At 45.7% G+C, this 15412-nt stretch overlaps 1 protein-coding gene across 5 annotated transcripts in view; it reads left to right on the forward strand.

Moving 5' to 3' along the window:
* Positions 1 to 15317, forward strand: part of LOC111604175 (filamin-A) — a 31794-nt gene extending 16477 nt beyond the window's left edge. For 3 of the 5 annotated variants that reach the window (XM_023322132.2, XM_023322142.2, XM_030225149.1), the window contains 7 exons: positions 6867 to 7878; positions 7971 to 8191; positions 10544 to 10692; positions 10754 to 12842; positions 12898 to 14390; positions 14454 to 14633; positions 14702 to 15317. In XM_023322132.2, the coding sequence (XP_023177900.2) occupies positions 6867 to 7878; positions 7971 to 8191; positions 10544 to 10692; positions 10754 to 12842; positions 12898 to 14390; positions 14454 to 14633; positions 14702 to 14833 (5276 nt within the window). In that variant the 3' untranslated portion in view covers positions 14834 to 15317. Of the gene's footprint in view, positions 1 to 834; positions 907 to 2695; positions 3015 to 6866; positions 7879 to 7970; positions 8192 to 9278; positions 9350 to 10543; positions 10693 to 10753; positions 12843 to 12897; positions 14391 to 14453; positions 14634 to 14701 lie in introns of those variants that run through there. The other 2 variants (XM_023322155.2, XM_030225151.1) reach the window with 2 other exon arrangements.
* The last annotated feature ends 95 nt before the right edge of the window (positions 15318 to 15412 follow it).

Genomic DNA, 15412 nt, shown 5'->3' on the forward strand with positions numbered 1-15412 from the left:
AGCCGACATCGGCATTCCTCTGATGCGAGTCGTTGTTGTACCCAAAGCCTAAATGGGACTTGACTTCAAGTATTTGCCAACGTTTAATTATGAATTCATAAACAAATTAAAACTGTGTTCTGCGAGGGTAGTCTCATAAATTGCCAACATATATAATAATATGTTTCTGTATTTGTATGTATTTTTACTTTTTTGTGGAATTGTGGATTTACATTCAAAGCAAATTTTAAGAAAGCTCAAGAACTCTATATCATATAACTATATGAACAATATTAACATATTTGAGCTCAATTTATGTTTTAACATTTGTACCCTACACCACTGTGCGGCGAATTCGAGCACTGCGCCTAAGAGAGTCTAAGCTGCGCTCTCACTCACCAATTGCATATGTTCAGCTGACCCCCTAACTCACCTCAGCTTAGTATTTTTCTAGTTTATCTTTTAGAAATTTGCCTCCCCATTAAAAGAGTGCTTAAATTCGCTCTAGACGCCTGCACTGCACAGCACAGTGCAGCGAACTCGAGCATTGCGCTTAAGAGAGTCTAAGCTATTCTCTTCTCACTCACCACTTGCATTCGTTTAGCTCAGCCTCGAACTCACCACAGATCACTTGTTGCTGCGCCTACCTGCGCTTACCACTCATCGAAGGCGCTCTTTTACGCTCCGGTGCTCGCGAGCAGTGAGCGACCTGCTGAACAAGTTTCTGGTGTGAGTTGAGTTGGCAGCAGCAGCCGCCAGTCAGTCAGTCATAGCTCACGATTCGAACGTAACAGACGTGTCGTTGAATCGTCAATTAAAGCGGATCGCAACGGTTAAAGCCAAGAAAAAACAGAAGAGAAAGAAGAAATAAGAAAACGCAAACGCTTGAAGTTTGTGTGACTGTGCAAAGTGAAAAAGAAAAGAATTGTTTGTAATCAAACAGCAGCGAAGACAAAAACATTGTCAAACGGTTAAAAAGAAAACAAAAACAGCATCAGAGTTAGATAAAGAATTTGTTTTTTCCCCTGTGTGGAATGTTTAGCGAAACGAAAAGATTTTTTTCGTGAGATTTCTATGGACAAGAAATATGCTAATACTTCGATGCGGACGTCGCGTTCCCGTTCCCGTTCCCTTTCCCGTGCCGTTGTCGTTGCCGTCCCCTTTGCCTTCCCATTTGCCGTCGCTCTAAAACTAAGTTGCCCTCGTCGCATTTGGGTTGCTCTTTGTATGTGTGTGTTGCGTGTGTGGGGCGCGCGCTACCAAAATGAAAAAAATATCACAACAACAATAAGCAAAATAAAACTAAAACCAGTTTAATGAACCTTTAAGCTGAAAATATTTTCAATGGGACTAGACAGCTGCTGCGGCTTAAAGCTCAAAATCGCTTGAAATCAACGTCCAAAAGCGTAGAAAACTGTCGCCCTGCAAATTGCAATGTTCATTGAACACGATTCATTGTGTGTGTGTGTGTGCGGCAGCCATTTTGTTAAGAGCTTGCAACATGCCACAAGCGCAATTTGGTTCGTTTATTGGCCAAGTTAAAGGCCCCGTGCAGCAGTGCAGCAGTAGACATAATCGAGCGACAGGCGCGCATAGTTCATAGCTGCACACACACACACGCAAACACTTGCAACGTAGCAGCAGCGGGAAGTGCTCTGCTATCATTTTTTTTAGCTTTTTTTCGCTTGATGTTTGCTTTGCAATTTTCAATCTGTTGTCGTCGTCGTTGCTGGCTTTGCTATGTGGCACAAGGCGCACTTGTTGCATGCCTTTGTTGGCCGCTACAGCAGGAAGTTGCCCGCCCTATGACAAAGCCACAGCAGCAGCAACAACAAAAGAAGCAATATCAAGAGATACGCACGCTGTTTGCCTCAGCACTTAATGCGGCTGCAGCTCGAAACCCGTTGGGATAGGTTGTCGGCAGCCTGTTGTACCTGTACAACAATATATATACCTTTATATATATGTATGTATGCACGTATGCATGTACATGCAACTGGTGGTATGTGGCAAGGGCGTGCCGGTGGGCAGTTGGCCAAGTATGCGTGAGATCAACGCTGATTGCAATTTCTTTTGCTGCGACAACGTGGCTGCCACTTACTTTCCCACTCGACTTGACACAACACAAATATTTAAGCGAACATTTCATTTTCGTTTCGTTTTTTCAAGTTGTTTTCTCTCTCCCGCTCTCTCTTGTATAATGAGCTGTAGCCACACCTCTGTCTTCAGCTCAAGCTGAGCTAAGCTAAGCTGCGCGGCGCTGCGCTGCGCTTTTGCCCCGCTGCTGCCTTTTGGCCATTTCCGCTGTCCAACATATTGGCATACATGCCCAAATTTCACAGCTAGCCTCCCTCTACTGCCCCACCTACCCCTCGCCTTAGCCTACCCTAGCCTGGCTCTCTGCATTTCTGTGACTTTGTGAGCCAAATTCAAAGTGAAATTTTTTTATTTTGACTGCCCGCATGGCGCACGGGCAACTGGTTTTTGGATCGACGGTCAACAGAAATGTATATAAAAAAAGAGGCAAACACAAATTATAAATTACAAATCGTTTGAACTTTTAATTTTATATGCATTCTTTTATAATTTCTTTTTTTTTTTTGATGTATTTTGCAACGGCCGCGGAAAATGTCGGGAAAAAAACGCGATAAAAACGTGCGCGATTCGTGATTTTCGTAGTTGAAAGCTAAATTGTTTTTTGTTGAAATTCGCGTAGTGCAGCACTTAACACAAGAAATACATATAGTATACATAAATGAAATACACAAAAGCTCCCATGCTTAAAAATAAAATATAAATTAATAAATTTAACAAGCCGCTGACATAATCGCAGCGCGTTTAACTTGACTTTCAAGTGGTTCAAGTTCAGACGTGCCGCCCGCTCAGCAATTGTGAATTGATATACAAAAGAATAAGGTTCCAATCGCGCGTTTTCAGCCAACATCTTGCACTGCCCCAACAACAACAACAACAACAAAAGCCTCGCTACCAACGCTCCACGCATCGTCAGCAGCCAACAACAGTCAGCACAAAACGTAAATCTTAACTCAAATACCAACAAAAATTGATAGCAATAGATAGAGATATAGATAGGTAGAGATGTATGGATATATAGATATATAGATATAGATATATAATTATATAGATATATAGATATATATATATGTAGATATATAGATATATAGATATATAGATATATAGATATATAGATATATAGATATATAGATATATAGATATATAGATATATAGATATATAGATATATAGATATATAGATATATAGATATAGAGATAGATAGATACATAGATATATAGATACATAGATATATACTTATATAGATATATAGATACATAGATACATGTTGCCAAAGATACAAAGATACACAAATACTTTTATATAGATACATTTGACGTGCCATAACTTAGATACATAGTAGTATAGATACTTTTACATAGATACATTTTTTATGCCTTAACTATTTGTAACGGCGGCTGTCAGACATTCTAGCTTTGAATTCTGCTGCTGCTGTTGCTGTTGCTGTTGCTGCTGTGGCGACAGCTGCTGGCCATCTAACGGTTTACATACCGCAGTCACGTAACCGATTTCGTATACGCACACACACACACTCACACACAGACACACACTTAGCTACTGAGGCACTCACAAACACTCGTATGCATATTGAATAACAGCATTCAAGCATCTATCTACTCTTAGCTGCACTTGTTCTCTGGCCGCATGCCGGAAAAGTTGCTCGCTGACAAGCCGATGAAGCCGGCCACTGCCAAGCAGCAAGAACAACGAATTCCAAATGCTCTTGAATTCAATTTCATTTAAATAGAGTTTTTTTGTATTAGGCTCTGCTCCAGGTTAAGTTTAACTTGCTTGAAGTTTGATTAGCTTAGTTGCCAGTTAGAGAGGCTGCTTTAACTAGTTCTTTTTACTATTTAGTTAATATGACATATTTACAGAGATTTATAGACCAGAAAGACTGTCTATAGCTTATAAACTGCAATTTATGCACAAATAATGTCAACTAAAGTTTGAAATAGTTTCCAGAACTAAAAGGTATTGTAAGTTAGATATGTAATTGAGCAAAGCTCTATAAACTGTTAGACTGAAAGACCCTGATAAATATAAAAAAAAATATATAAATATATATATATATGCATATGTATATATGTATATATATATGTATATATATATATATAAATAGGTTTTAATATAAAATAAAAATCGGACAATATCATTAAGAACTAAAGCGTAAATTTGCTATCTACAAGAATATGTTTTACGCTGTGTCTAAAAGCTAGCTGAGCTCTGTCTGCATGCTAAATATTTTGCTTGTCATATAGTAGCTATATTTCATAGGTAACTCTCGGAAGATTGTTTCATAAGTCCACAAAAAGACGGAAATATAAAAACAATGAATTCTCTTGCACAAAAGCCACGAATTGTGAATAAAACTCGGCTGTCAATAGATAAAAATAGACAAAAAAAAAGACAGCAACAACAAAAAACACAATCAAAGAGTGAGTTGCCAACTAACGGGCCAAAGCTCGAGTTGCAGGCATTTTGTGTGGCTGCCACATGTTGAATGTGGCACTGACAAAGCGACAGACGGACAGACTTTAATTTATGAGCATGGGAAACTTTTACTTAGATCTTGGCGATGTTTATTCAATGCAGCAGCTAACTGTTGTTAGCATCCGCGCTGTTATTAGCTGATAAATGTGGTAACAAAGTGTGCCACCAATTGGTGGTCAAGAAGAAGAACAACTGCATGCAAATTGAGCTGCTTTTTGTTCGAGAAGTGTTCGAGGTTCAAATTTGAAGACGTTTCCCAAGCCAAGCCAAAAAAAAGAAAAAAGGTTTGTGTTTTTGTTGTTTTGTTTGCGCAACTCAAATCGAGTGTTGGGCGACAATGCAACAGTTTGATTTTCCATTGAACTGGACAGCTGCTGTGGCAATTTTCATGGAAAGCCATAAAAAGTGGCAACTGCAACCGAAACGAGCGCGAAAAGGAAAAGTGCAGCACACGAAAAAAAAGTATGAGAAAGAGAAATGTGTGGAAAGTTGCAAACAAAAGTAAATTTTTGCGCGAAGCTGCAACAGCAACAACAGCGGCAACAACAGCGGCAGCAACTGCAACAACAATTGAGTAAATCAATAAAATAAGCAAACATTTAACGAGCTGCTCGTAATTGCCAATTGCTGCAAGTTCAGCTCGCTTGGCTCATGCAATGTATCTGCAACTCAGGTTTTCAATTGCTTCAAGCTGTTTGCCATGCAGCTACAGTCAGACCCAGCTACAGCAAACAGCTTTGGCCAATTAATGTGCGATAATCGGCTCGAGTTGATTGTCCAAGCATTTGCAAAACCTACTTAAGTGCCACAAATGCAGATGCAGTGGCAATTACAGTTGCAGTTGCAACTACCACAGACACAGCTACAGCAACAGAAAATATATACAGATGCAGATACAGATACAGATACAGATACAGATACATTTCAAGCTAGAGAGATACAGCAAATGCAAAGCTCAAGATACGCACTCATCACTCAGCTGGCAACGAGGCGGCACAGATTGCGTTGCCGTAGCAATTGCGACAATTATAATGGGATGTAGCGGAAAACAATGCAAGTTTAACTAGAAACCTTGTTTCGGCTAGCACACGAGGGTTGCAATAAGTGTTGCTTGACTAGCAAGTTTGAAAGTTGAAAGAAAAGTGAGGCAAAGCAACGAAAAATATTTAACAAATTAGTTTAATTTATTTATTTGTGTATATGTTTTATGTTATATAAAATATAGATGCAACGAATATTGAGTTGAGTTAAAATAAATAGTGTGCTTCACTACGTAAGATATATAAATAAATATAATTTAGAAACTAAATTGCCTTCTATGTTCATGTATGTCATATATGTTAGAAGGCAAAAGAATATTAATCTATTCCAACTCATTGAGTCACTTTTTCTGTCGGTTCTTACATTCTTGAACTCCATGAACTCGACAAATAAAGGAGCTAAACATCTGCTCCTCCAATTTCTATGCATGCATATACATATCTTAATGTATTCATTTAGAGATATAAGCTGGACTGCATAATACTGCAGCTCCACATAGTAATAAATAATAAACCAAATGAAAAGATTTTTTTTTTAATTGCAAATAAAAAGATGCGCAGTTTTTTTTATTTAGAATAGAGTGTAAAGAAGAGAATTAAAAAAAAAATAAATTACTACAGATTAGACGATTTCAGACACATAAAAAATCGGCCGTTCATAAAAATAGTAGTGCTGGATATAAGAAGTTGAAAAAAATATATAATATATATATATTATATATATTATATATATATATATATAACAATAGTATTAATTGAAATTGCCATTATATTTAGATCTTAGTGGATAGAGAAAAGCATCTCTAACAATATAGATATGAATATATATGACATATATATATGAATATATAAAGAAGCTTACATAAACATAATGTCTTAAGCCTTGCTTCAGTAGACTTCATACGCTGATTATAACTTTAATGATTATTATTATAAACAAACGTTAAAGCGTTCAACTTCAGCCTGTCCTATAACAAATTAAGTTTTATGATATTTACAAATTGTTGCAGCAACCCTCGCGCTACCTTTTACAAGCAGCTATTTGATATCTCTGTCGCTTAGCTTAGTCAACATCTCAATTACCTCTGCTGGCGCAGCATAAAGTTGCTTTTTGGGTCAAATAATTTGCCCAGTGGCCTGGGCTCGGCTCGGCCCGGCTAGGCTCGGTCAGGCTCAAATAACAGCCAGATAATGAAATGCATATGATGTTTATCTTGTATACTCTTTGCTGATAATCTATATGTTTACGCTGTGCTTGCAGGTTCACCGTGGCACGCTGAGATCATGTCGTCACCCGGCCTAACCGCTCTGGGCGAATCTACGCGCCTTGTGCCCGCCAATACGCCGGCGGTTTTTGAGATACTGCCGCCTCCTGGACAAAGCCTGAGTAAGGGCGAGTGCGTGGCAACGGTCTTGACTCCAAACAAGTCAAAGCTGAATGCCAGAGTCACCCATGAGGCGGCAAATGGTGCTGCACGCATTGAGTTCGTACCCACCGAGGTGGGCACGCACATCATTGATGCGTCCATCAATGGCACGAAGATCGCTGGTGGCCCTTTGATAGCAAAGGTCTACGATGCCAGCCTGATCCAAGTGACCGAAGTGAACGGCGGCGTGGTGGGCCAACCATGCCAGTTCCGTGTGGACGCGAGTGCGGCTGGTGAGGGACAGCTGGAGATATCCATCAACGAGGGCGAGGTGCCCAATCATGTCCAGGTCGTTGGGGGCGGTCGTTGCCTTGTCTCCTTCACGCCCGAACAGGCCAAGTCCCATCTGATCGACATCAAGTTCAATGGCGAGACAGTGCGCGGCTGCCCCTTCGTCTGCGCCGTGGCGGACACCTCGCGCGTCCTCCTCAATCTGTCCAATCTGGAGCTGATACCCGTCAACCGGCCCTCCTCCTTTCACATCACTGTGAGTGGCGGCGGCGCCGCTGAGCTGGCGGTCAGCGTTCGCGGTCCACATGGCGAGCTGCCCGTCCGTGTCACCGGCGATATACACGCCGGCTTCACAGCCGAGTTCACGCCAAGCAGCGTGGGCGGCCATTCGATCAACGTGGAGTACAATGGCTTCGCTGTGCAGGGCACGCCATTCCTGGCCAAGTCATACGATGCCAGCAAGGTGGTCGTTGGTAGCGTCTCGCGCGGCACTATGGGCCGGCCCGTGCAGTTCACGGTGGATGCCGGCGATGCTGGCGAGGGCAATCTAGAGATAACCATATCGGCCAAGGGTCAAAATATACCCACACAGGTGCATCCACAGGGCAGTGCAAGGTGAGCTATACAATAACAGTTAGCTTAGTCAATAACTCTTACTTATACTCCCCTCTCTCTCTCTCTCGCTCTGTCTCTCTCTCTCTCTACAGATTCTCCGTTTCGTTTGTGCCCACCGAGTCGTGCGAGCACACAATTAATGTCTCCTTTAATAAAATGCCTGTGCCCGGCTGTCCCATAACGGTGGGCATTAGCGGCGGCGTCGCCGGGCCACAGGTATCCCTCGGCGGCCCGGGACCCGTCCATCAGACCAATTCTTTTGTTATCAATCACAATGGCGGCCGTTTGGAAGACATTGAGGTCAACGTCGAAGGTATGTGAGTCGAGCCCAAGGCTGGCCGGCTGAACGCGTGCTCGCTCGCTCTCTAACACTAACACAGCACACAGCGTACTCATCAATGAGTACTGCCCGCCGCCACTCTCTCCCACTGCACCCACTCCCCCCACTCCTACTCTCTGTGCTCTATTCGCCTTCATTATTCTGTTTGCGTGTGGTTTGATTTTGCATTCGATATTGGTTTAAGTTATTCGTAATTGTAATTAAATTGCTCGTTAAATGTTAATCTTCTCTGTGTGTGTGTGAGAGAGTGTATATGACACACACACACACGCATACGCACGTGCATATACATCTCTTCATGTATCTCTGTATCCTTAGCTGGCATCTTATCTGTCTTCGCATCGGCAACATAAAGAAAACACAAGATTTTTTTCACACTTCCACACAATCTGCGGAAATTGTTGTTGACAGCGCCCAGCCACGCCCAGTCAATTGTAACAGCTATGCGCCTTCCACTCTACCGCTCCCTCTTCCTCTCTCCCTCTCTCTCGCTCTCTGTCTGCCTATTCATAACTCTATCTAGCTCCGCTTCACACGCAGCACACTTGACAATGGCTTTGCCTCAGCTTGTGAACTTATGTGGCAGCCCCACCACTTAGCCAGCGGTTATCTATGTGTGTGTGTGTGTGTGTGTGTGTGTGTGTGTGTGTTTGCATTTGTGCGCTGCTCATTTAGTATATGTAATTATGCGTCATATTTATCATTTTGGTAATTTCAACGGTTAGGCTTTGACGCATCTGTGCATAGGGCTTACAGCTGAAACCTCAGCAATTACAAATTTCGGATTATGCAAAGACCGCAAATGTGTAGGCGTGTGTGTGTGTGTGTGTATGGGCTTTAATGTGTATGTACGTCATGTAATTGATTCCACTGTAGTATAGCAGCACATTTCAATATAATTACTTTTTAATCGTACTGTAGATATAGTGCCTGTGTGTGTGTGTGTAGTTTTTGTTTATGTGTGTGTGTGTGTGTGTGTGTGTGTGTTGTGTTTTTTTGTAATCTTACCCCCTTTAATTTGTAATAATTTGCTCACTTTTATATCTGTATTATATTTCAGGACGGCGAAAACTTTTGTACTAGACTCTATAAATATGATTATACTTACCTTTATATATATATATACATATATATATATATCTTTATATATGAGTACTTTCTATCTCTCTCACTCTATATATATGTATATACTAGCTTCTTGTATCTTACTCTTTATATATGTATATGCATTCCGTCTAACAGTCCGTTAAAATTGAGAAGAAATAATAATAATAATATTAACTAAACTGCGTGTCCACCAAGCGAAGTACTACTATACCAACCACGTGTGCAAGAGCCAGAACAACAGCTGCAACAGCAACAACAACAACAACAACTCTACCCACTATACACTAAACAACAAAGTACTCGATTTTCTATACTCTTTTTTTTTGTATCAACTAATTTCCTTTTGTTTACTAATTTGTTCAATTTTGAAATGCATTAAAAATGTCTTCAGCGCAAAGCAAGTAATGAGAAAAAAATAAATGTTTTACAAACATTAGATATATATATATACATATATGCTATATAGGATTGTGTATTGGGATTGTATCTGATGAGCTGGGCAGACATTTTCAGTATTGTATATAAACTATATATGATAGTAACTAGTCTATAACTAATATAAACATTCATATATATATATGTGTGCTAGATGCACTCTCTCTCCCTCTCTCTCTCTCTGTCTCTGTCTCTGTCTCTCTCACACCGAAAAACATCTCAGTTACTAACCGTTTCTGGCACGTTCGCGGTATAATACACAAGACTAAAGCAACAGCAACAGCAACAGCAACAGCAGCAACAACAACAACAACCACACTAACCCAACCACACACTGCAACGATTACAACACCAGTAAACACTGCTGCCCCAGTGACCAAACCACCCACCCACCCAGCCACCCAGCCACCCACTAACCGCACCGTTGGTCAGCATTCACATTAAGTTCTTTACAAACAAATCCAAATCTAATGCCGAATCGTTACTAATCTGAGTAAACATTTTTCCAAATTTTTTACCAATTGCGCGAAACCAAAAATACCAAAAAAATACCACTAACCACACCACAAAACAAACAAACAACAAACAACTACAACATGCTCTATATTTGAATTTCAACAAAAAAACAAAAACAATCAAATGCAACCTTCTCGAAACTCATTTCCGGACGCGTCGCAATATATTCGAATATATTTAATCAAAATAAAAAACATAAACTTCTAATAATACTAAAAAAAACCAAAAAAAAATGCCAAACTATGCAAAATCGGGGCAAAATCTCAGGTCCCGCCGGACAATCAGTGCCCGCACAGGTGCATCAATCAGCCGAGGGCGTCTTCAAGGCGGAGTTTGTGCCACGCGTTGTCGGCGAACATCGCGTCAATGTGACTGTCAACGGCTTGCCCACAGCTGGCAGCCCGTATGCAGCTAAGGTAAGGCTTCAGTTAGCTGCAGACAGATCTCGATTCTAATAGCGCCTCTCTCTCTTGCCAGGTCTACGACGTCAGCGCCATCAAGGTTAAGAATGTGAGCAGCGGAACGGTGGGTAAGCCTGTTACCTTCCTGGTGGAAACCTCGCAGGCTGGTCCCGGCAATCTGGAAGTCACTGTCAATGGCGGACGCGTGCCCACCTCGGCACAGGCGCAGGGCCAGCACACCTATGCCATCAGCTTCACGCCACGCGAGGCCGAGAGCCATACGGTGGAGCTGCGCTTCAATAGCCAGGATGTGCCCGGCTCGCCTTTTACGTGCCGTGTGGCAGCTGCCGCACGCATTCAATCGCCCGAGACCATGGACAAGGTGAGCGTGGGACGACTCTTTGAGTTTGTGGTCGAGTCTGACACGAAGCCAACCGTGGAGGTGCTCGGCCCGGCCAGACGCAGTGTGCCCGTAAAGATCGATGCACTTGGCTCTGCGCTGGGCTACAATGTCAAGTTCGAGCCCATGGAGGTGGGTGATCATTCGGTGGAGGTGCGACTGCCTGGCGGTGGTCATGTGGAGGGCAGTCCCTTCCTGCTGAAGGCCTACTCGGCCGAGAAGGTCATCGTGACGGACATACGACCCGGCGTGGTCAACAAGAGCGTCAGCTTCGGCATCAATGCCTCACAGGCGGGCGCTGGCAACTTGGAGATCATCGTCGCCGTCAACGGCAAGAATGTGCCGAACTTTGTGCAATCCGAGGGCAATGCCCGCTTCAAGGTTAACTTCAAGCCCACGGAGGCGGCGGCCCATTCGCTGTCGGTGCGCTTCAACGGGCATCCGGTGCCCGGGTCACCGTTTAGCTGCCACATTGCAGCTGCTCCCGCCAGCACGCTGGGCTTGCCGCGTGCCCAGGCCGTGGGCGAGTGCCTAAAGCAGGCCGCTGTCAAGATGGACAACACATTCGAGCTGGAGGGCTTCGAGGGCATCGAGCCACAGATATTCGTCACCTCGCCCGCTGGCGACAACGAGCACTGCCAGCTGAGTCAGCACGATGGCGGCAGCTACAGCGCCTCCTTCCGTCCCAGCACTGTGGGTCGTCATCTGATCAGTGTGCTGGCCAATGATCAGCACATCAACGGATCGCCATTTAGCTGCAATGTCTTCGACGTCTCGCGCGTCAGCATTAGCGGCCTGGAGCAGCAATACGGGCCGGCGACACTGGGCGTGCCGGTTACCTTCAGTGTGGATGCAGCTGGCGCTGGCGAGGGCACGCTTGAGCTGGTGGTGTCCACCGACAGCAGCACTGTCAAAGCCGAAGTGGTGGCCTGTGCCCGCGGTCTCTACGACGTGACCTTTGTGCCGCAGAGCACCGAGCCGCACTATGTCAACATCACCTTCAACGAGGTGGCCGTCGACGGCAGTCCCTTCCGTGTGGACATACAGCAGCACACACAGCACATACAGATTGGCAGCCTGGCCGCCATTGACTTTCCAGCTGACGATCAGATTGTCGAGATACTGGCGCCCGACCAGAAGCCCGTGCCCTACACCATCAATCGCCAGACAGCGGAGTTCCGCACTCACTCGACCGGCAATTACACGCTGCGCTTCATCGACCGAGAGACCCGACAGCACATTGGCACACGCACCTTGTGCGCCTTTGATCCCATGCTGGTGAAGATCACCGAGGTGGGCGAGGCCCTCTGCCATCGGCCGGCCAGCATTAGCGTCTCCCTGAACGAGGCGGGGCAGGGTGATCTGTCGGCGTTGGTGCGCTGCGGCGTCACCGAAGTGCCGCACACCATACGCGGGCCCAGCAAGTCGGGCGTCTATGAGATTGTCTATCAGCCGACGCGCGTCGCTCCACACAAGATCAGCATTTTGTTCAACGATGTGCCCATTTCGCTGAAGCCACTCGAGATTAATGTGCTGCCCGCCAGCGCTGGCAAGGAGATCAGCGTGAGCGGCCTGGGTCTGTATCAGGCACGCGTTGGCAAGACCACCTCCTTTGCCATCGATACAGTTAAGCGGCCGGCACGAGAATTCGATGTGGTCGTCTCTGGACCTGGCGGCCAGGCGCTGCCCGTGCGCTGCTACCAGACAAAGAACGGACATCTGCAGGCAGAGTTCAGCATCAACAAGCCGGGTCAATGTGTTATAGGTAGGTCGTGCCCACATAGTTGCTCCTGCTCCTAACTAATCTTCATACTTTGCAGAGGTGCTGCATCAATCGAAGCCGCTGCCCGGCAGCCCGTTCACCTGCGAGGCCTTCGACAGCAGCAAGGTGAGCGTGCAGGGCGTCAGCAAAGAGCCACTGGCGCTGCATAGCTCCAATAGCTTCACGGTGCGCACAGACAGCGCCGGCACTGCCGAGCTGGAAGCCTTCGCCATTTCACCTACCAACCAGAGCCTGCCCGTGCTCATTACCGAACAGTCCGAGGGCATTCACAATGTCGAATTTGTGCCGTCGCAGCCGGGCAACTATAAGCTAACGCTGATGTACGGTGGCGAGACGATTCCCAGCTCCCCGCTCAACTTCAGCGCCTCGGCTAGTGGCGTGCGCAATGATGCACGCGCTGCTGGCCACGGCTTGGAGGTGTGTCACCGCAACAAGGAGGCCTCCTTCGTTGTCTATTGCCCCATTGCGCCCAATGTACAGATCGAACGCGTCGACGAGTTTGGCGAACGCATCGAGCCCAAGATTAAGGCGCTGGGCAACAACGAATGGCGCATTTCCTACGTCATCCTGTCCGTTGGCACCTATGAGATACGCGCCAGCTGCCCCAACCGTGGCAGTCTGCCCGGCTCGCCGTGGCGCGTCTGCTGCGTGGAGTCTACAAAGGTTACGCCCGTCGGCGGTTGGGGCACTCTAGTGGATCATGATGGCCGTTTGATACTGCCGGCGCGCATCATCTTCGATGTGGAGAACGCGGGACCCGGCAAGTTGGTCTGCAGCATCGATGGCATCGAAATACCCGTGGACAAGCTGGCCGATGGCAAAATGTGCCTCAACATCACAGGCGACAACTTGGCCGCCGGTGAGCACGACTTGGACCTGACCTGGTCGGGCTTGACCATCACGCAGTGCCCGCGCAGCGCTTTCGTCACGGGCCAACAGGCCGCCGACAAGGTGGTCCTGATGGGCCGCGGCTTGGCTGCCGCCCAAGCAGGCGAGGCAGCACACTTTACCATCGATGCGTCCAATGCGCCTGCCGGTCGACCGGAGGTCATATTGATCACGCAAGACAGCACTGCGCTGCCCGTGAGCCTGGCCCAGCCGCGACCCAGCGAAAATATCTGGCTGGCCTCGTATACGCCACAGAAATCCATGACAGGCACGCTGACGCTGTCGGTGAAGTGGAATGGACGTCTGGTCAAGGGCTGTCCGCTGACCGTGGCTGTTGGATCGTCCATGGACGCCTCAAAGGTGATCGCGTCGGGCGAGGGTCTGCGTCACGGCATCGTTGGCAAAGACATCAAATCCTGGATAGACACGCGACGCGCTGGCCCTGGCGAGCTGACCGCTCACTGCGCCGGCGCACGCAAGGTGGCCTACTGTGAGCTGTACGATCATGGCGATGCTACCTTTACGCTGAATATAAAGCCGCAAGAGCCGGGTCGCCATCTGCTGACCATCAAATACGGCGGACAGAATGTGCCGGGCTCTCCCTTTGCGCTTAAAGTAGCGGGCGCCCCAGATGCCAGCAAAGTAAGTGAAGAGCACTTTGATAGCTCAGCTGATGATCTAACATTGATAACGATTCTCCAACAGGTGCGCGTTTATGGTCCTGGTATTGAGCATGGTGTTCTAGCCACCTTCCAGTCGCGCTTCATTTGCGACACACGCGGCGCAGGCGCTGGGCAACTGACGGTGCGCGTTCGCGGACCCAAAGGCGCCTTCCGCGTCGAAATGCAGCGCGAGAGCCAAAAGGATCGCACCATTCTATGCAAGGTGAGCAAGCGAGCTGAAACAAATTGTTCTAAATTTAATTTTTAATTGAATTTCATTTAAATTTGCAGTACGATCCAACGGAGCCGGGTGACTATCGCGTCGAGGTGAAATGGGCTGGCGAATTTGTGCCCGGCTCGCCGTTCCCCGTCATGATCTTCGACACTGAGGAGGAGTTACGAAGGTACTTACAGGGCATATGAGGCCAGATCAACCATCCCATAATCGTCTTCCCCAGTGGCCTCAGCCCGTCCATACGCTATCAGCCGGTCGCGGCAACGCATCATCAACAGCAGGTGTCGCGTCGTGCCGCCTGTGTGCCGCTTTAGGGAATGCCACAAAAATATATATAGTTTTTATGTGGGGTATAAACAACTAGCTAAAAATCTAGATCGCAGAGATCAACCCATTTATATATTTATTCAAATATATATATACATATAAATATGTTACGAGTACTAACTAGTTAAGTTTTAAAACCGAACGAAACAAAACGAATCGATAACCATAAGGCTAAAACAAAAAAGGAAGAAGGCCTGAGCTGCAAAGGCACAAAGGCTTTGGCGCTACGATAAATAGCTTTCTGTTCTTATAGTTGTAGACCTATGTAAAACAATGTTATTATTGCACTTACAATTTGATCCAAATGTGTAATAACCTAAACAAATACAATAAATAAATATACTAACGAAATGTCATAAGAATTTTGATTTCAATTTATTGTAAAGTAAAATTAAACCTGGAAAAATTGTTACAATTGCAACGTTTGTGGCGAGTTCTTC

The sequence above is a fragment of the Drosophila hydei genome, unplaced genomic scaffold (assembly GCF_003285905.1).
Source record: "Drosophila hydei strain 15085-1641.00,03,60 unplaced genomic scaffold, DhydRS2 tig00008122-arrow-pilon, whole genome shotgun sequence".
Classification (NCBI taxonomy): domain Eukaryota; kingdom Metazoa; phylum Arthropoda; class Insecta; order Diptera; family Drosophilidae; genus Drosophila; species Drosophila hydei.